Here is a 22,388-nt window from a genome sequence, read left to right as displayed (position 1 = left end):
AAGTCTTCAGACAGTCTCTGCTTTCACACTTGAGCAATTACAGAATCAACAGAAAATTGGAATCAAGTGATTTTTACCAACAGGATAATGACTCACCATTCAACTTCAGTCAGCCTAAAATTCAGCTGCAAAGAGCCACAAGTAAGAATAGTATGCCAAATCTCCCTCAAACACAAATACAGTAAAAGCCACGTTAGCCAGCACTTCATTAACCAGCATCCCAATCGATGTAGCAAAAGTGAAACTGGAAGTCCCACTTGGAGTTTCACCAAAGTCCCACTTCAGGCCCCAGCAAATTCACTGATAAATAAATAAAGTTTACTTCTAATCCAATGTATCCAATGTGTACAAGGGAGAAGCAGCACAGTGCCTGTCCCCCCGGCACGCTGATGCACCAAACACAGGCGAAGACACCTCTCAGGTAACCGGCATATTTGGTTATCTGGCACCCCCCATTCCCCATGCGTGATGGGTAACAGAGCTTTTTGCTGTAACACCCTTTTGTCCACTGAGTGTTAAACATACAGCCCACGGAGCCACTCTGGCATGCAACTGGAAGATAGGGGGGCATCGCCTACCACAGAATTCAGGGTCCCAGAACCCCAACAGACATATGACCATCATCAGCAACCCCCTGGATGCATGATACCCCATGTCACCGCATGCCCCTCAAAATGCACTGTCGCCCGACTCCACTCATCCCAAGTGCTGCTGGCCCTGCAGATCAGGACCTGGCTGAAGGCGAGTTTGACAGCCCTGTGCTAACAGGTAGAGGTGCACCGATACATCAGTCCCATACTGGACCAGCACCGATATAAGGAAAATTGAGAGCATCAGCAATTAGCTTTTTTTGCCAATAATGCAGCCAATAAATGCTGCATGCATTCACACAGCTGCAGCATGTACAGAGCCAGCATAGCCCAGAGGCTTGGAGAGCAGCATTGGCTGGTAAATCTGCCGTGGGGGAAGGGGCATGCAGATTGAGGCCCCAGCGGTAAGGGAGGGAGTGGGGCTAGGGCAGGCGCTGCTCAGTCAAGGCAGGGCAGGGTGGAGTCGCTTGCGGCTCATCCTGGGGACGTGGGGGGGAAGCTCCCACCCCTTCGTGTACCCCGGGAGGGCATGGGGGGGGTGTCTGCCCCTGGATCTGCACATACAGCAAGGGCAGGCTGCTGCTGTGGGCTGGGGTTGTACCAGGCTCTTCTCAGTGGAGGACAAGGGAGGCTGAGCTGGGCTGCGCTTGGGGCAGGCAGTAGCAGTGCTGAGAGCAGGGCTATGGTGAATTCTGGGGTGGCTGCAGCCCCGCTGTGGCCTCCCTCCCAGCACCGCCGCCGCTCACCCTGAGCACAGCCCAAGCCATTCCCTAACCCCTTCCAGGAAGAGCCCAGTGCTGCCCCAACCTCAGCCCACAGTGCAGATCAGGGGGGTGGGGGGGAGCCCCCTCCAGGCCCCTTCCTTCCCCTACCCCTTCCCCCACAGCAGACTTATCAGCTCAACACTGGTCTCCAAGCTGCCCGGCTGCATATTGGTATCAGAATGGTATTGGCCAATATGACTCCTTAAAAATTGGCCATGGGTACCAGCCCAAAAAAATCTCTATTGGTACACCCCTACTAACAGGTACTAGACTTATAAGCATCCTAAAGGGCTGCTGCAATTTTGCTACCATCTGTGGGACTCTATCCACAGTGTAAACCCCAAAAACCAGTTACCATTCAGTCACTGACCTTTACAGGAAAGGCAACAGTACGATAGTCATGCTATTTAAAATAAATAAATAATTTTTATTTTTTTTGCATTTTCTACAGCACCCATCATTAAACAGGAGTACTGTCAAATGGAAAGCTACATGCAAAAGCACTGAGCAAACTTCACAAGACTGACTGTGCCTCCCTGGCTATGAAAGACTGAGTTACATATTTTCAAGCCATAGAAGCACAGAACCAGTTTGAATTAAGTCAAGATGGATTTTTAAAAAATGCTTTGCTTTTAAAACTTATTTCCATATTTTTCTTTTAAAAATAAAAAATTACATTGGAAAAGTATGACAACCTATATTAAGACCAAAACTTACTATACCTATTGAATTAAATAAATATTAAACATATTTTTTGCTAAGTTTTTAAGACCAATCACTAAGCTCTTGCAAGTTACTGGCAAGTTGTGTAAATGCAAAAGCAGCTTTTGACAAAAGTACTTTGTCCTGCAACTCCAGAAGACATTTTCTTCTTTTTACTGGATTCATCTACTTGCACACAATGTCTAATTAGAAGTTAATAAAAGGAATGCCAACTGAGAAAAGGAAAACCAAGCTTATGAATAAAAACTAATTTTGAGAGGATGAGCTCTACTAGTTCTAAAGTCTTGAATGAGAATCAGTTCAATTCTCTATCTTCAGATGACTGTACGTTCAACAAGTACATCAGCTTCAGATGATTGTACAAATAACGTGTATATTTTAACTGAAAGGCTTGTTATGGCAGTTCTAGTAAGAAATGCAAATTTAAAATGTCGGGCATGTATTTTTTTTGCTTGAATTTCAAAGTTTGACAATCATCAAAAGTATCATTTACTATTTTTAAGTTTTATATTTGCATTATATTATAAATCTAAATAAAGTGGACATTAAGCTATACAATTGGTGAAACGTATAATACATACTCACTCCTAGTTGGCAAAAAAGCATTAAATTTGGGATACAGATAATTTTCAGAAATCAGTAAGTGTTTTCATGCTTGCAAATTAATGGAGAGTCATTCTTAAAAATAACTGAAAACAAAATTAAAAGTTAGCGATTGAAATCAAATGTTTCCTGTTCATTTTAAAATCATAATCAAGTTTGGCGATTAATATGAATTACATATTCAGTGGACAATGAATATGGGTCCTGTAGAGTTTAAAAACAAAATGCAAAAAGAAGCAACTATCACAATCCTTATACATAAGAGGTTCAAATTACAGCTGCATGGGTCACCTTCATTTTGGCATTTCCTAACCTTAAGCAACTTACTATTCTTATGTGGACATATGTATATACAAGGTGGGGGCGCATGTGTATGCAGGCGCACACACACAGGCACGTGCGCACATGCTGCCCGTTTGTCAGTCAGTTGACACCCACATCTTCAACATTTGCATCCCCAGTTTTACTAAAAAAGTCATCTTCAAATCGTCAATAATTCCCTGCTTCATAGTAAGAACTACTTCTTCCAGGTTAGTAAGTCATCCAAGTTTCTCAGAGCATTATAAAACATTCATAAGTCCTTTAACATCCCTGCAAGGTCAGCAGCTATTCCCATATTACAGTCAGGAGTTACAAATACATAGAGGGGGAATAAGTTTCTTCCCAACCCCGGCATGCTTCTGAAGCTTGCGATTTGATCACCCCTTATTTTAGTATGCATGACTACCAATGTTGTTGCTCATAAAACTATCTAGTCCCCTTTTTAAATCCAGCTACAATATTTTTGAGGCTTTTCCATCCCACTAGCAGACAGACAGAGGCTAATGCATGGATGACAGACATCTTGCTGTGTTGTTTTATTTGCTGTTTTAAAAAAAAAAAAGCCCCAAATCCATAACTGTCAAAACAGTATTATAAGAGGACCAAATCTGGAGGGAAAAACAACTGTGAAAACAACTGCAAAGGACTGCAACATAACATCTGATTTAGGGTCTCCATATCTCTCAAGGACAGCAACAGTCTCTGGACCATTTAAAAATAAAGTCACTGATTTCAAGTACACAAACACCAAAAAAAAACATCACACAATGCTGGTTTGACTACTTAAATGCAGGGCGAGGGGGTTAAGAAAGAGTTTTTTGTTTTGTTTTTTCTTAAATACATTGGAAACTTTTTTTTTTGCTAGGTTAACCAACTCAGGTCTTGTCCACGTTTTTAAGGCACTGCCAATAAAATGTAACACCATTCAAACTAGTACAATGGCTGCTAGTAGCAACACGAGCACTTGCACATGATCTTACTAAGCCCCCTTCCAGTGGTAAGTATTTAGTCTAACCCGCCTGTAGAAAGAACCGTCTGAAATGAAAACGGACATCCATAGCATGGGAAGAAGTCCAGAAAGTACCGCCCCAGAAAGCACATTATTAGTGTCAATACTTTCTGTTTGGCAGAGTATTTTTAAATATTCACAAGATGAAAGAATTGGAGAGATTGCATCTGTTGTCATCACAATTAACTACAGCCTATATACTTATACAGCAGAACCTCCAAAATAACGCTGCATCTGTTAAGATGACAGTGTTTTTCCATGGGAGCTCAGCTCTGTTGAAGCAGAGTTATTCTGATGCTATTGCTTTATTGTGATCCACCCCAAATTCTTTTCATAATCTTCCTCAAATGTATTGAATGGTAAAGCTGCTGCTCTCAGTCTGACTTGGAAACAACACAATGCTAGTATATCTGATCAGTGGATATTTGGCACCAATTCTGGTCAAGCAGCATGTTTATTTGAACAGTGGGACGCACAAAGAAAACTGATGTTGATACATGCAAAACATAACCATGTAAAAAACAATCCCTCATCTTCCACCTTCCTTCAGTGTAGCTCTCAGATGCAATCCCAACAGAAACACCACATTTCTTTTATTCATCAGGCCATTTCTCTGACTGTGGGGCTGCTGCATGTTCTCTCTCTACTGACCCATCTTTAAAATAATCTCTTCACATTTATATACAACACTGACTATAGCTCCAACGCTGGACGTGGACACAAATTCAGCTTTATCCAGGAACTTAGTTTAAAGACACAGGGATTAAAAAGAAAAATAAGAGGGGGAAAAAAGTGACTTATAAAAATGGGTACGAATAAAGAAGTGTTTCTGGGTGAAATAAGCCTCCTCTGCTGTGTTAAAGATTCCAACACAAACAGTATTTTGCCAGTATATAAAAACAGACAATATAGCCCACAGACAAAACCCAGTGAGTTTATTTCATGTGGTTTCTACCCAAAACATTAGGCCATTCCCAGGCTGCAACCCAGGCACTCTCAAAACCCAGCCCATGTCCTCAAACCAAGGCCAAATCTCAGGTTTGGAGCAGCAAATAGATGCGTTTTCCCTGGTTTTGGGAAAGAGAATTGCGCATCTCTAACTTCCACTCGGTGTCTGGCCAGTGAAAAAGCAGCAAGAGACATCAACCTTTACTTTAAGAAAAAGATTCTCTTTGCTGGGTCCTTCGGAAAGTGCACGCAGATAGGCCCGGACTTTAACCACCAGGGACTAAGACTCAGACCCCTCAACCTTTGGCATCTTTCTGTTCACTGGGTTAAATCAGATAGCTGCACTGTCCAAGTTGAAAATTCCCTCTTCCCCCAGTACCTCTTAAGTGGAAGGAGGAAGAGGAGCTCACACACACATATGCAAACAGAAAATTACATGCGTCTCTGAGGCAGCTGGAAACCTATTCCCTCAGCTCCTTCTGGAAGACACGGATAGTCACAGGAACCAATAAAAATGCATAGCTCTGGGGGGGGAAAAAAATCTCAAGCACCAGAAACAGGGAAGGCAAATTTAACTAAAGACTAATACAGAACCCACAAGCTGCTTCCACCTGCTTGGAACAGGAAGCAGCTGGAAAGCAACAGCCAGAAATCTCTTTGTACAGAAGAGGGATATCACCACCATGTTGCTGGATTCATCCCCAGACCCCTGCTGCACCAGCGGGACTAAGCCGAACAAAAGTGCACTGAAGAATCTCCTTCTCTCCACCAGGTTTCTAAAAATGATGTCAACTTAATTCTACTTGCCTTCTGAGAGCTACCAAGGTTGAAAACACCTAAAAGCACCAAATACAAGCCTCTCTACATTCTCCTGACTGGTTCTCATCTTGAAAGAAACCTGTGAAATTTGAAGATGCTAAACCAAGGTGTGCATTTAACTATGGGCCAAACCCTCAAGGAAAAACCAGGGAAAATAATACAATGTTAAGGAAGAACAAAAGCAGGCTATTCCAATGTTAGACAGAGCATTTCCAAGCTGATCCGACCGCCCCGGCTTTTACTCTACAGGATGCTTGTATGCCTTATATGCTTTGTCTCCCCAGCACGGTGGCAGACATCACTTCTGCTGTGAAATAATTTTAAGTTTTTTGGGACACACAGAGAAAAGGCTGAGAGAGAAACAGTAAGAGCTGCAGAAGGAGCTCAACTTGCCTACACTGTTTGATAGAGTTGAGATGATTCCAAAGCAGAAACCAAGAAAGATGAGGGAGCTCACACACAAGGAAGGCCCTGCTGAGCAGCCCAAACCAACTCTCTGTCCACAGCACTTGGGCAGGAGGCTGGGATCGCCATTAGATTGCTATTATTAGATCATGCTTGGGGAAGCTATATTCCTCCAACCAGAATCCCTCAGCTCCAACATGAGAAAGATACTCCCCAAAACAGCCCGATTTTCTGGTGGCTGCTACTGCACAAACCATTCTAATGCCTACCTCTGCTCGTCATTTTCCCCGGGGATAACCTGACAAAATGACTGGACTGTCAACTTCAGTTTGGCTGCTGGCTACCACTTTCTGAACAGCTGGTGTGAAGAATCCTATTTGAGTCTGTTAACTTCAAATGAGCCCTGGTAAAAGGAAATGATGAGCTGCCTGTCCTCAAACATAAGGAAAAGCAGCACTGAATTAATTTAGGCTGCAGAAGGCTGTCTTTACAACCATAAAAACCAAGATCCTCATCCCCTTCCTTAAATTAAGTTTAAATTCTGCAGACACACCCCTAATAATGTCTCTCACCTGACACTAACTAGCATCAAGATGTCTTCTCAAGCTCTAGGCCAGTGTCCTTGAACAAAGCAGATGCAGTGGTCTGTATCTGCATCACACGAGATAAAAACCAGGCTTTCTAGCAGCAAAATGATGTTCCCACAAATACTGCAATGCAAGAAATGCAGAGATACCATGAAATTACCTCTGCATTACCCTATCTCAGTTTCGCTTCCCTTGCTGTACACAAAATACACCCCCCCATACCCACACACACCCTTAATTTTCCAAACAGTTTGTGCATAACCAATTGGAATGACAGCTGGAGCCTGTCCACCTCCCTGCCAGTTTGTACAGCACATCCTTCCCAGGAAGCATCAAAACAGACCACCACCTGAGCATCATGTACTTTCTATTATATACTTCAGAAGTACACACAATTATACCTGTTGTATTCCAAGTATCTGAAACTGAAACAACACTTCAAAACACACATTATCTTCACTCTAATTTATGGATGTTCCCTCTTACTATAAAGCCACTTATTTCAAGGCTGTCAGATATTATTTGCAATACTGCATCATGAATAATTTAAGAAGTAATCTGTATAAACCTGGCATATAATCCCACCAGCAGGTACAGTACATCCAATCCAAACAGGATGTGCTTTGACAAGGCTAAGATAAAGGGGTGCCTGGACTCTAGCAAATCATGCTCTAAATGTTTCTTGTGCCCTAAAAACCTTCCCATCAACATAGAAAGATTACAAGTTATATATAATTCTGAAAAGAGAAGTTTATTTAACTAAATTATTCAAATTCAAAAGCGTAGCTGGAAAGAATCAGGAAAATGAGTACACAGCCAATTAAAGAAAAATCACTGAACAGTTATATACAAGTTTGTCTCCAAAATCTGGTGAGTCCTGATGCCCTCTATACATCTCTTCATTGTGTCACACCTGCACCATACCCACTTTTAACAAGATGGTGCTTTCCCTAAGGACCTAAAAAAAAAAACCAACCTAACTGCTAAGAGCAAGCACTTTGATCAGTACTGATGTTCACACTTCCAAGTAAACACAGCTATCTTTACAGCCTGTAATGGCACCAGTAACAGGTTTGCAGATAACACTCTCCCTGACCATCACAGAAGTATTTCAATTAAGAAAAAATATGCACTCTGCTGGCAACACGGAGGAGATGAAGTCACTGGGTTCAAATGGATTAATCCAAAAGACCCATGTCCTTAAAAACTAAGTTAAGATTACCAGCATTAATTCCTGCAGTAGCAACGCACACAAGATAACATCTACCATTATTATACAAAAATACAGCAGCAACTTATATTAATTCTCTGCTGGCAAGAAGCCTCTTACTTTGCATTAAAAGAAATCAGAACGATACAGTATCTGTCAATACAGTTCTTAAAGCACAAATTTGTCAACAAAGAAAAACATTAACTAGTACACTCCTCTAGGAGAATAAGTTATATTAGCAAGATTCATACCAAAACTACCCCAACACTGCTGCCACACTGCAAGCAAGTGCTATCTAACAGGATTACAAGGTTGATTTATTCCTGCTAAGGTAATACCATAATGCACCAACCTGCCTGTTCAGAAGATGGGTCAAATGTGTTAAAAGATTTGTAGTCATCATCAAACCTAACATGAAAGTCACCAAGACACCTATACACTATGGCCGTGATTCTCAACCAGGGTGCCACATCACCCTGGGGTACCTTCAACTGTTTTGAAGGACATCACAGGGTACCACGCTGTGTTACCACTGTTAGGTGTGCAAACATGATCAACAGGATGAACCCAGAATATCAGCAAGAAATTCACCGTGCTATAAACATTCAGATGTGTCATCTTCATGTGTTCTTCACAACAGAAGAATTGCTCTCTATTATTTTTCCACACAAAAAAAACAAAGAGCAAAAACTAAGAACTTGCATTTTCCGGTGGATGCCTTAAGTGTAAAATAGTCTGAGAGCCACTGCACTAGGGTCAGGTCCACATAATGCATAGGTATCTAGAGAGCAAATGAGGCAGAATTTAGGAGTTCAAATGAACAGACCCCAGAAACTGCCTAACCATTCAGGCACCTAACTTTCACCAGTAATAAGTTACTTAGGTGTCTAAAGTTCTGCTATTGCCGAGCTGAGCAGACATCACTCGCATACCTAAGCCCACTGAAGATATACAAACACTGCCCCTGCAGCTAAGCATCAAGGGAACAAGCCCAGCCGAGCATGCCGGACATCCATTAACAGAAGAGTTCACCACAAAGCACAGGGACCAAGACTGCTTTTGTTTTTTTTTCTTGTTCCAATTAAGAGCCACTGGAGAAGATGGTGACAGTATTCCCCTTTTCATATTTAGGCTTCACATATTAAGAGGACTCATCCAAGATCAAAGCCATTATCAGCCCAAAGAGGTGGCAAGCCCCGCTGCCCATCTGCCAGTAAAGCGTCCTAACCACCAGGTGATATGCAAGGCTGGGAAATACAGCACTTCCTACCCCTTCCATTGAAGCTGCATCACTGAGAAGAAACAAATCCAAGATTCATATACACTTATCTCTAGCCTGGTGCTTGAGGTACTCAGCCAAAGTTGTGGGCTGAGTTCCCTCTGGCTAGACCCAGATCCCCTCCTCTCTAGGTAGGTGTCCTCACCACAGACCATTCCAGAAAAGGTAAGCACCATCACACCTTCCTCCTCCTGGAGTATCCTTGTATTAAAAGAATGGAGTAAGCCAATGAAAGAATAACTTAGGACAAGATTTCTAGCTGTGAATGCTAGTCTCACTTGAGCACCTGAGAGCAGCAGACAGGCACTTAAGTCTGGAAGAGAAACAGCACACAGGATTTAGGAACCTTTTTGCTCTTTCAGCATGTTAACCAATTTTAAACACTCTGTTGCCTTGTGCTCTTTAAATTGCATATGTTGCAGTTCAAGGAAGTAATTGGTGACTTAACAGAAACTCACAGGGATTGCCGGGGCTTTGCATTTGTGAAGGTTAATTAAACCATCTTTAAAGGAATATTTGAACAAAGCCTTAAAATATATGTAAATATATACATTCCAGCAATACTAGGATTTGGTAAGAGATGCATCCCCCTAATCAATCCAGCAGAAGCTCACCCCACCAAAGATGCCTTTAAAAAGCACCTTGGAAAAAAATTAGCAGTCCTGACCAGAACAATGTTAACCAATTTAGGATCTGGGGAGGTGATAACATTGTTGCCCCCTTCAGTATGCATACAGCATCTTTATTCCTTATACACATGCATGTATATGGTTATTCATTTGCCAGTCTTCAGTCTGTCAGTCTTATATTTTGCATCCAAAACAACATACATATTCAGATATGGCACTACAGAAGTTAAATCAAATCTTAACTCAGAGAGCACCTGTCATAGTTTTGGCTAACAATGCAGTTCGGCTAAATCCTACAAGTGTGTATTTCTGAAGTATAGTCTGTTGACTCCTGCATTTGTGCAACCATTTTTTTAAACTGACAGTTTTTCTAAAACAGGCTTTCAAATTTTGTAAAAGTGCATTGATTTACCTAGAAAGAAAAAGGTTGTCTGTGACTTAAATGATACCTAATAATGGAACTTTTTGCTACAATTTCAAAAGGCACAAATTCTGTTTTACCACTACAATACATCCAACATGTATAAATCTTCCTAATCCCAGAAATTTACAAAAAAGTCCAAACTTTGTTAGATAAGCCTAAAATATACTGAAGTTGCACAGGCTTTGAAACAACTTGCTGGATATGGGAAGATGTGGGCTCAAGTTTCAGTAAAACAATGAAGGTGAATCTACTTACACCTCAGAAAATGCCTTGAAGTGAGACTTGCAAACACTAATTTTTTCAGCCACTAGCAATTGAATTTCCCCACTGTCGAACAGTATTTATGGCTACACATTATATAAATTGCTTTCATTTAAAAATATCCAAGTGTTTCTAAATGTAAAAGATCTAGACCAAAATTCAAATAAGGTGATTTATTAAGTCACAAACCAAAGTATAAAAAATATTTTACAGAGTTGCAATGGTTCCTCAGTTCAGGTTAGGATTGGATATTCCAAATGAGAAAAAAGTAAGATTTTAGTAAGTAACATACTGCTCATGAAATTCAGCATTTTGTGAAAAGGACAGAAAGAATGCATACAAAAAACGTTTTTTCCTCTTGTTTATCAAACTCCTACAGGTTTTTGGGGAATACTCATTACTTCAAATGATTTCACTTGATTCCGTTTTTAAGCTCCCCTCTTCCACGTATTACATGGAATCGGTTGAGAAAGTTCTTTACTCTGAAATACTGTGGATCCAAAAGGGTGAAGAAGAGAGTCTGTTTTTACATGTTCTTTGTAAGCACAAACCCCAAAAGTAGCAAGGAAATGTATTAGTATGAAGTTCGTTCCCTTCACAAATTGCATAGATGGAGTAATTGAACTACCTTCTCTTCCCACCATACAAAAACTTTCAATGTTCATCAGTAAAATTATGATCCAAAACAGAAATTTGACCCATCCATAAGAAAAAAAATATTTTTAAATAATGCAGTTTTTAAAAGCAGAATTACAATCCAATAATTATATCCCTAATAATACTACATAGTATTTTATACTCCTTAAATATAAATACCAGAAGCATAAGAAAGAAGAAAAAGAACAACTTTATTAAGCATTAATTTCATATTTCAAAACGCTCTTTTTTTTTTTTTTTTTTTTTTTTTTTTTTTACTTTTCTTCAGATAAATAACTGCTTTATCTCTAGGTAAGTTATCAGTTAAAGGAGACTTAAAAACTTCAGACCTGTCTTTATATGAACATTTTAACCATGTATATAGACAAAATCTGGTATGCAACTAAAGGCAAACACCAGATTTTGAATGAGAATTAATTCATGTTTAAGATATATCAAAATTCCACTGACAAGAAAGGAAGTTTTTTTTTGTGGGTCAGATTTTTTACCAGATTATAGCATCCAAACAACCCCCGCTCTTAACACCAGAAAATTAATTTATTTGATGACAGCCTAAAAACTAGCTGGATTTATTCTTTACTTCCTAGCCTTTTTCTGCTTCTATTAAAAACCATTTTTTTCCACAAATTATCTAATCAAGTGCTAGCTGGATTCCTTTTGCTTTACTGAAAGAAAAACATTTCTCTCTTCACCCAACACTGTCTCCACACTGAAACTAGCTCACAATCCACAACTGTTCCTATAATTTACCCTTTTAACAGATTTAGCCCATTGCATTTCCCTACCCTTGTAGCTAATGAGTCATACAACCCATTGTCCCAATACTGGTACTAAAACATTTGAGCACATGGCTTAATACCAACAAAAAGTAATAAGCACCGACAACCTCATTGTTTCTCCTGACAGATTCTTACCATAACAATTACCTGATCATTTCCAAATCATCCCTTCTCTTCAATTTCTGGTGCATCTGATTAATGCACAAAACACTTCATACTGAAACACTGTATATTTGCTATCTAAATTGCCTGGATAGTTATGTATGCACATCTATATTCTCTACCAAGTATTTAGAAGACTTTGATGTTAAAAATATAAATGTGCGTAGTACAGTACTTACATTCATAAGGATTTTTACTACACAGCCTGAGTTATGGATCCAAAGACATAAGGATGTACCGTTGTGAATTAACATTTGGAACATAAAGCATAGCTTGGGTATGTAAGATAATGTTCAAAAAAAGATAAAACTGATGCAGGGATATAATAGGTCCACAGCAGCATCAGACCAGATACCATGTTAATAGTATTTTTGTTCTGGGCCTTTTAACTCGCACACTTCCAGCTTTCTCCCTTTTTTAGTTAACATTAGGTGAGGAAAGGAAAACTGAGTCTCAGCATGCTCGCCCACAAGAACATTCAGGGAAATTCTAAGCGTAGGCTGCATTTTAAACTCACCTCTTATGTGAGGGGGTTCTCTCCCCTGACCTGCAGATCTCACACTTGACCAGAGTGACATTCTTTTTCCCAATGAAATTGCTGTGGGTGGTTGTTTGTTTGGTTGCTGGGTTGTTTGTTTTTGTTTGGGGGTTTTTTTGGGGGGGGAGGGGGAAGAGAGGGTTATTTGGGGTTTATGTTTAAACCCTGGTTCATTCTGAATATTTTTCGCAAACTTTGTTATTGATTAGAACCTTCCCTTTTACATTACCTGCATTTTAAACATGATCATTGGATCTCAGACAGATTTTTCTTAATCTGAAACCTTTCTTCCTCTCTGTTGTAATTCCTTTGTATTCCTATTTAGGAATGTCTTGCTTGTTTGACCGAAAATGGAAGTGCCTTTTGGCTGTGACACATTATAGAAGAAAAACAAATAAAAATTAAGATTAATCTTCCTTCCACAATTGTGGGGAGAGGGAAGAATATGAAGTGATGCAAAACATCTGCTTGGGAGATCATTTTTCCCCCTAACAGCAAAATTCTTTTTGTAATAACTCACAAAAACAGAGACTCTTAACATTGTGAACTGCAGAGAGGATTTGATTAGAGAAACTGTTCAGCTCAGAGAAGTTTCTCGGTGTATCTGGTCATGTTTAAAATTAAATACCCAGGTACTTCACAAAAAATAAAAGCTATTTCTTGTGCAAACATTTTATAGGACAGAATGCTGAACCCTACAATGTTACTAGTGCTTTATTTTAAAAGAATGGCTATGAGAAGCAAGAACCCTATCTGAAGATGCTCTTCACAAGTTAATAAAAAACGTAATTTAAACCTGGCCGTTTAAAAATACACTGGACCTGGTCTCTCAAGTTCATTTTCATTTCCTTTATGCTGGTCGGTCTTTCTTTTGTGTAAGCCTTTTCCTGAAGAAAAGCAATGGCTTTCAGTTTTTAAACCTAAGGATCTCTCTAAGGCAGCTCCAGCCAAAACGGTCCTGCCCCTCCAAGACAGAAGGCACCTCTCCAGCCCTGCCAGAGCACACATGGCAAAACTGTGCCCTAATTTTCAAAGAGTTAATTGGCATGCACTGTGCAAAGACACGCAGTCTTACTGAACATGCCTACCGACTCCATCAACCCCAGCCTTCCTCAAAACATTTTTACAACTCCTCTACCAGCCACTGCATCCAGAGCACTTCATTCTCTTCTCCAGCCTAAAACCTATTCATTAGCAAACCTCCAGCCTCAAAATTGTTCCCTTCTCCTGCTGAAAGATCAAACCTGCTCTCCCTCTCCTGGCCCCATTCCCCTTTTCTAGAAATAAATACAACTTACTGCTCACTAGTTAGGTTTTTACATCCCTAAATGCAAGGAAACATCCTATTCCTGAGCACAGACTACAAGGCAAAACAGAGAGAGGCCAAATGATCTGACCAGGAAAAGAAGCCCTTTTAACATCATCCCTTCATGCCATCGCCCCCACACCCACCTCCAAAAATTGAGGGGAGACTAAAGCTGAATGCAAACAACCCTAGAGCCACGGAATCCCCCCTGGCCACGAGGAAACCGCTCAGCCCCAGGTGCCTGTTCATGGCTGCAATCTCACCGCCCACGGCCCCTGCCTGCTACATCTCCCCCCGAAAGGGGGCGGGCAAATCACCGGCATCATAGGTTTGCAGCGTGCAAAAAGCCAAATCGTGACATTGGCGACTCCGAAACAGCAGAGTCCAAAGAGATGGAGAGCAGTGAGAAACCAGACATCTTCGTCCAGTGGAAACGGGAGTGGGTTTGCACAACCACCTCCCTGCTCCAAGGCTGAGCTTCCATGCACGCCCCCCACTCCTGGGCCCCCTCCAATACACAACTTCCTTGCAGACACACACACGAACCATGTTTCCCCTCCAAGGCACAACTTCCATGCACACGTTTCCCCTCCAATGCATAAGCCCCTTTGCATTCACACACACACACAAAAAATGGACCATGTCTCCCCCAATGCAGGATTTACATACAGACACGCACATACGTGTTCCCTCCTCCAATGCAGACTGACCGTACACACACACACACACACACACTCCCCCTCCAGTGCACAAGTCCCTTGCATGCACGCACACAAATGAACCATGTCTCTAATGTAGGATTTCCACACACACACGCATTTCTCCCCTCCAATGCAGACCAACCCTGAGCACGCACACACACACTTCCCCTCTAACACGCAAGTCCTTTGCATGCACACACACACACACACACAAATGGACCGTGTCTCCCCACCAATGCAGGATTCACACACACACACGCGCACATACACATGTTCCCTTCTCCAATGCAGACCAACCCTGCACGCACACATTTCCTCTCCAATGCACCAGTCCCTTGCATAAGTCCTTTCCATACACACACACACTCAAATGAACCCCACCTCCCCCTCCAATCCAGGATTTCTACACACATGTGTGTGCAGGGTCGGTCTGCATTGGAGGAGGGGGGGGACACGCATTTCCCCTCCGAGGCAGAACACATACACAATGAAACTCATCTCCCCCTCCAACGCAGGATTTCCACACACACGTGTCCCCCCTTCCAATGCAGACCCACCCTACACACACTTCCCCTCCAACGCACAAGTCCTTTGCATATACACACACACAAATGAACCCGTCTCTCTCCAATGCAGGATTTCCACCCACAACCACGTGTCCCCGGGTCCAATGCACACACACGTAAGTATCCAGAGCCCAACACCCTGCACACCCTCCCCACTCCGCAGCCCTTGCTCTCTCCTCCTCTAGCTCTGCCCAGTCATCAACACCTCTTCCAGCCTTTCCCCACCCCGAGTTGGATCCATGCTAGAAGTGCCATCCGATTAGTCTCCCCACCCTCCCCTGGACAACAACCTACTACTGCTGCATCCCCCAAAAAAATAAACAAACAAACCAACCAAAAAAAAAAAAAAAGACACAACCCCACCGGGGCAAGGGATAAAACACACACGCGAAGCCGAGAGCAAGAGATGAGGGCGGCAGCAGCAGCGCCCCGTGCTCCTCCAATTCCTGCGGGCAATGCAGCGCGGAGTTTCTCGCGGCTTCACCAAGCTCGCAGGGACAGCTGGGGAGGGGAGAGGCCGGGGGGGGGCTTTTCTCCAAGGGTGGAGCAGGGCCAGGAGGTGCAAAGACAACAACACAACACCCGCCCGCGGTCCGTACTCACTCTCTCCACTGGCCGGGCAGAGGCAGAGCGCGGCGCAGCCCAGCAGCAGCCCCCAGAGCAAGGCGAGGGACCCCGGTGCGGCGCCAGGCTTCATTCCTTTTCCTTGCGACGGACAAAACCCCCCGTTCCCAGAAACAAAACAAAACAAAACAAACAAACGGCGGGGGGAGGGGAAAAACACTTAAAAATAAATATTTTTTTTTTAAAAAAGCCCCAAAACCAGGGGGAAGGGGAGGGGAGGAAAGACAACCCTCCCCTCCAGCAGAAAAAAAAAACCTTCCCCAATAAATAAGCCAACACCCGGTGGATCAGGTCAGCGCGGCGGGCAGGGAGCCCCGGCGCCCGGCTGCGAGCGGGAGGCGGCGCGGGGCATCCTCAGCCTCCATTTTCACCCCGCTCCTCCTCCAAAAAAACAACAACAACAACAAAAATCAATCAAGGGTGGGCCCGCAAAAAATTATTATTCAATAAAATTAAACACAAAAAAAAAAAAGAAGAGCCAGGCCCCGGGGGGCGATGAATGGAGGGCTGCTACTGCTGCCCCCTCCTCCTCCTCCTGCTCGTCCTCGCGGCCTGCCCGCGCACAAAGCGGCTCCGCGCGCACAAAATCACCCCCCTGAGGGGCGGAGGGCGTTGAAATGGCGGGAGGCCTCCGCCGTCCTCCTGCTGCTCCGGTAAACAACAGCCTCGGCCTCGCGCTGCTGCTGCCGCTGCTGCCGCCGCCGCACGGGGACCCGGCTGGCGGGCGCGCACGCACGCGCTGCCTCCGCCTCCGCCTCAGTCTCCGCCGCTGCCGCCGCCTCCGCCTCCTCCCGCGGCTCCTCGCGGCGCCGGGCAAAAGGCGGCGGTTGGAAGCGCGGAGCGGAGCCGCCCCCGCGCTCGGGGGGGAGGGGCCTCGCTCCCCCCCCGCGGGCCGGGCCGGGCCTGGGCAGCGCCGCGGACACGGGCAGGTAGGTGAGGGGAGACCCTCGCTGCCCTCCTGCCGCTGAGGCGGGGCGGCTGCACGACGGCGAGGGCCGCAGGTCCGGTGTCACCCACTGAGATATCAGGGGCCATAGATTTTACTTCATCCAACTCCTCCAAGGGGGCTGTGCAGGAAGACCCGAGGGCTAAGCACTGAGATGTCAGCGGCCATATATCCTACTTCATCCAACTCGTACAAGGGGGTGAAAAACCAAGGGCTGAACACAGGATATCTGGCCCGTGATAGCTCAGTTTCATCCACCTCCAGCAAAGGGGCTGAAAACCAGGGGCTAAACACTGAGATATCGTGGGGCATAAATCCTATTTCATCCAACTCTTCCAAGTGGGGTGGGCAGGAAGAACCAAGGCCTAAGCACCAAGATATCAGGGGCCATATACAGGTCTCCCTCTCTTTAAGGTGTACACGCGTCCCTGGAAAACGGTGCGTAACTCAAATTCGCATAAAGGCAGCCCACTTGACCATGTAACAAATAAAGATACGTTCCAAGACCTCGACTGTACTGCCCCCCAGACCCGTTTCTCCCAGTTTCTCAAGACAATTTTGGGACTCGCCAACAGCAGACAGTTTGCACAAGCACAGGGCACTGTCATAATGGAGATGGAAACTACAGAAACACGTGTCGCAGACAATGATCGAGTTGCACAGATCTACACAGGGGGCTGTATTTTGGTGCGTCACTCCCACAACACACCGCACCAAGCAGCTGACTATACGGGCTTCCACCATGCCGATTGTGTCAGAGTGAATTTACCTCACATGTAACAAATTTTTGGTATAAGAAAGTCATCACATAACAATAAATTCACACATACAAAACCTGCATAAAATGAGGGAAACCTATATCCTGTTTCATACAACTCTTACAAGCGGCTGGGCACTGAGATATAATGGGCCATAAATCCTATTTTATCCAGGAATGCTTTCCACGCAGGGAAGGCGAAGCATTTAGAAGACATTTCTCTCTCCCCGAGGGTGGCCATCATAGAGGACAGTCCAGTTGTCCTCTATTGATACGAAACCCAATGCTTTTATGTCCTCTGTTTTTTATAGAGGACATAAAGGCATTGGGTTTCATATCAATAGAGGGCAGAGAAGCAGAAAATGGGAATGTCCTCTATGATGGCCACCCTACTGTCCCCCCAACACTGTTCTCCACCCTGAAACTAGCTCACAATCCACAACTGTTCTTATACTTTACCCTTTTAACAGATTTTGCTCATTGCATTTGCCTACCCTTGTAGCTAATAGGTCATACAATCCATTGTCCCAATACTGGTACTAAAACTAAAACATTTGAACATATGGCTTAATTAGGGTGGCCATCATAGAAGACGTTCCGGTTTTCCACCAGTCTGTCCTCTATTGATACAAAACCAGACCCCTTTATGCCCTCTGTTTGAAGAGAAAAATAGAGGATTTAAAGGCATCCAGTTTTGTATCAATAGAGGACAACCAAACTGTCCTCTATGATGGCCATCCTAGGCTCAATACCAACAAAAAGTAACAAGCACCAACAACCTCATTGTTTCTCCTGACAGACTCTTACCATAACAATTACCTGATCACTTCTAAATCATCCCTTCTCTTCAATTTCTGGTGCATCTGATTAATGCACAAAACCCTTCATACTGAAACACTGTATATTTGCTATCTAAATTGCCTGGATAGTTATATATGCACATCTATATTCTCTACCAAGCATTTAGAAGACTTTGATGTTAAAAATATAAATGTGCGTAGTACAGTACTTACATTCATAAGGATTTTTACTACACAGCCTGAGTTATGGATGCAAAGACATAAGGATGTACCGTTGTGAATTAACATTTGGAACATAAAGCATAGCTTGGGTAAGGTAATGCTCAAAAAAAAGATTAAATGGAGGCACTGGTATAGTAATAGGTCCATAGTAGCATCAGACCAGACATCGTGTTAATGGTATTTTTGTTCTGGGCCTTTTAACTCACCCACTTCCAGCTTTCTCCCTTCTTTATTTATCATTGGGAAAGGAAAACTGAGTCTCAACGTGCTCGTCACAAGGAAATTAAGGGAATTCTAAATTTAGGCTGCATTTTAAACTCACCTCTTGCATAAGGAGATCTCCCCTGACCTGCAGATAGCTCATCTGACCATAGCTACATTCTCAGGTTTTCCCAATTAAATTGTGTTTTTGGGGTGTTTTTTTCATTTTGCTTTTAATCATTAAACCCTGGGAAGGTGAAGCTGACTTGTCCCCGCACGCTTCCTTTTGATAGGCCTTGATCTCCCAGTGCTCAAGCATTTCTTTTGGAGAGGCAAGGATTTCTTAGGTTGATATCTTTTATTGGACTGACTGGCTGCGTCTACACAAGACGCCAACTGCACTATCATTACTGTGCAGTCATTTAATAGTTGCATACACAGGTACTAAGTGACTGTGCAGTAACCAGAGTGACTGCACAGTAGCATCACCTAACGGCTTTTAGGTGATGCTGACTGCACAGTAGCTCATTACTCCTACATAGCAGCATCACATCATGCTTCGTGCCACGCAACGCTACTGCACAGCAGCTCATTATTAGCTTTTGGTAGCAGTCATTAGCTTTTGAAGGTAAGACATTCTTTCTTGGGTCTCTGAATATAGGAAGTGAGGCACAGGGGCTGAGGGAAATTCTCAGGTGTAGCAGACACACCATGAGCAAAAGAGAAGCAGCTGAGTACAGGGAGCTCAAGGGCACTGAGGGGAGGGCTCAGTCTTACCTTCCTTGTGTGAACTTACCTGGCAGAGAAAATACTATGAAGGTGGCTTTCTGCAGAGGTCAGATAACCTTGAATGCAGTGTATAGTAAGGGTTGGAGGTCTGTTCAATGCAGTACAGACCAGCCCCCCTCCAAGAATCTACTATAGATTCCTCCCAGTGGGAAGATCTTCACTACACTCCTATTTTACAGAGATGGGGGATTTCTCCCTAGCTTGCTCCTTTGGCCTGTTGCCTAAGGGCATGTGAGACTTGAGTATATCCAAACACCAAGATCTCCGGGCTTGGGCCTGCACATACAATGCCTGCAATGGATTTGGGAGTATCTGAAGCCCCAGGCTGAAGAGTCTGGGAGGGAAGACACTTGCCAATGGCAGCACACAGATTTGAATGATTGAGCTCTGCTCAGTTGATGGATTTTGGAATAGATTTGGCTAGTTTGGCCTGAGACACGAAATTAAAAAAAAAAGTGAACTTGCTGTGCCTAGCTTCCTATATTCAGAGACCTGAGGAAGAAAGTCTTACATTTAAAAGCCTATCTTATCCCAACTACAGAGTTGGTCCAATAGAAGATATTACCCTAAGAAATTTACACACAGAGGCCAGTGGGTCTCAGCCAGGGTACCAAGAGATCCTGTCAAGGGTGATGCAGGGTGTCACGCAGTGCTAGCACTGCGAGGGGTGCAAACATGATTCACAAGAGAAACACAAGAGATTTCAAATAAGAATCCATCATGTTAGACACATGCTGACCTGTTGTGGGCTTTCTGAGCTGTGTTCAATGGAAGAATTGCTCTGATATTTTCTCTGATATTAAAAGAAAAATTAGTGAAAATTAAATGCTGATCTTTGGGGGGAGTCTATCAAGGTGGGGGCTTGAGTCTAGAATAGTTGAGAACCACTGGCTTACACTGTTTGCAAACATTGGTTTCAGTGAGGGAGAGCTGGAAGAAAAGGTGAAAGTGATGTTTCAGTTGTCTAATAGAAGCCAAGAACTTGAAAATAAAATATGAAGTCCTTCATCCAAAGAAAAAAATCGTTAAAAAAATTATCACAAAAAGCAATCCACGTCCCGTGCAGGACAATCAGATGTATGTTCTACTCTACTTCTTCCCTTGCTCTGTATTCTATACCTTTCTTGCAAGTACCTCCCCAATACACAAAATGCTGACAAAATTGAAGAGAGCAGTTAACAAAAAATCTCATTGGAAATACAAACAGCACCTTCAGTTTCTGGGTAACTCTAAATCTCATCCCTCAAAAACTTTCTTTTGATTTCTTGCAGCTGCTGCAAACAAAAAATGCACACATGGGTTTTTTTAATTGCTAAAAGAGTCAATATAAGGAGGAACATGCTGCATTCTGAAGAGAGAAATATATAGCAGTGAGCTTTATATGCTTCCTTTACTCTTTTTATGCTTCCTTTATATGCTTCCTTTACTCTTCCTTTCCCCTTTTAATGTTTCCTTTACTGTTTAGTTAAATTCTATTCTGTTACTTGCACAATGGTAGATGTCGAAAATGGAACATAAAAAGGTGAGCTCAAAGCATGTTGCTTGTGGGGCTACAGAGCGAGAAAAAGGAAGATTTAGAGAGGTGAGTGTGCAAGCTGTTTGGTTCACTGGAGAGCAGAAACCATGAAAGAATGCATCTCTGTAGTGGTATTCCACATTCATAAGCTGAAAATTTCATTTAAATTAAAATATGAAGAGCAATTGGATGATCTGTGCTTATTGTTAACAGAACCAGAAAAAGGGCATTACATGGGATGGGCCTCCCATTGATAACAGAGTGATTCTCCGTGAGTTCAAATGGCAAAGAGTTATGTTTTAGGAAGAAAAGAGCATAGGCTGTATCCTGTTAATCCACTGATCCTCCTAGCAGCCATGCTGTGCAGATATTGATTTGTATTGATCCCAGATTTGTTGCAATACTTTGGCATGATACAAATGTTGGTGATATCTAATAAGACAGAAACCTCAGAGGTCTTTGAGACTTAGGTATAACCTTGTATAAAAAAAGCTATGTTAAGAAAAATAATGTCATAGAGTCATAGAAAATGAGGGTTGGAAGCGACCTTAGGAGGTCATTTAATCCAACACCCTGCTCAAAGCAGGACCATCCCCAGCTACATCATCCCAACCCAGTCAATATCAGTGTTAAATTTGCATATCTACCATGTCTGCATGTTTTATGATGACACAGTCTTAATTATATTATTTTACCGTTTACCCTACATACATGTAGTCTGGTTTGGATCTTGCATGCTTATGCCATTTCATTGTTATTCTGGTCCAGGATATCTTTATGGCATTAAATAGTGGAAATAAGAAGTCTAGCTTCATTAGGAAATTTTGAAAATCTCCAGCATAGATGCTTTAGGCTCGATCCTGCATCACTGAAGTTAATGGAAGATATTTTGATTTCAGTAGCAGCAGGGCAGACTCTTGTTATGCTCAAAATCAGTGTTGCCAAATATATAATAACTCTCATATTTGTACGGTGAATTCAACCACGTACGATATGATAGATAATTTCAAGTGCCCCACGTGTATGATAATTCAGGAAGACCAAAGAGTATTTGTATTTCAAAGAAAAATTCAGATTCAATCAATTCTCCATCTTCATATAGAATTTGGGATATTCTCTCTTATGTATACAAATTCACTAGGAACAGGTTACATGTCACATGTAGCAGCACAGGACAGGACTCTGACATGGAATTTTACTGGGGGGTTGAAGTTCTAGGAGGTGACAGTGACTTAAATGATCCACATGCTTG

At 42.8% G+C, this 22,388-nt stretch overlaps 1 protein-coding gene across 2 annotated transcripts in view; it reads right to left on the bottom strand.

Annotated features, from left to right (window-relative positions):
* Positions 1-16,743, bottom strand: part of IGF1R (insulin like growth factor 1 receptor) — a 257,818-nt gene extending 241,075 nt beyond the window's left edge. For both annotated transcript variants that reach the window (XM_090029479.1, XM_090029480.1), the window contains exon 1: positions 15,885-16,743. In XM_090029479.1, coding sequence (XP_089885605.1) covers positions 15,885-15,978 — 94 coding nt within the window. In that variant the 5' untranslated portion in view covers positions 15,979-16,743. The remainder of the gene's footprint in view (positions 1-15,884) is intronic.
* Between the last annotated feature and the right edge of the window lie 5,645 nt (positions 16,744-22,388).

Source organism: Crocodylus siamensis, chromosome 15 (assembly GCF_052110815.1).
Source record: "Crocodylus siamensis isolate JL-2025a chromosome 15, ASM5211081v1, whole genome shotgun sequence".
Lineage (NCBI taxonomy): Eukaryota > Metazoa > Chordata > Crocodylia > Crocodylidae > Crocodylus > Crocodylus siamensis.
This window is presented reverse-complemented; position numbering and strand designations above follow the sequence as displayed.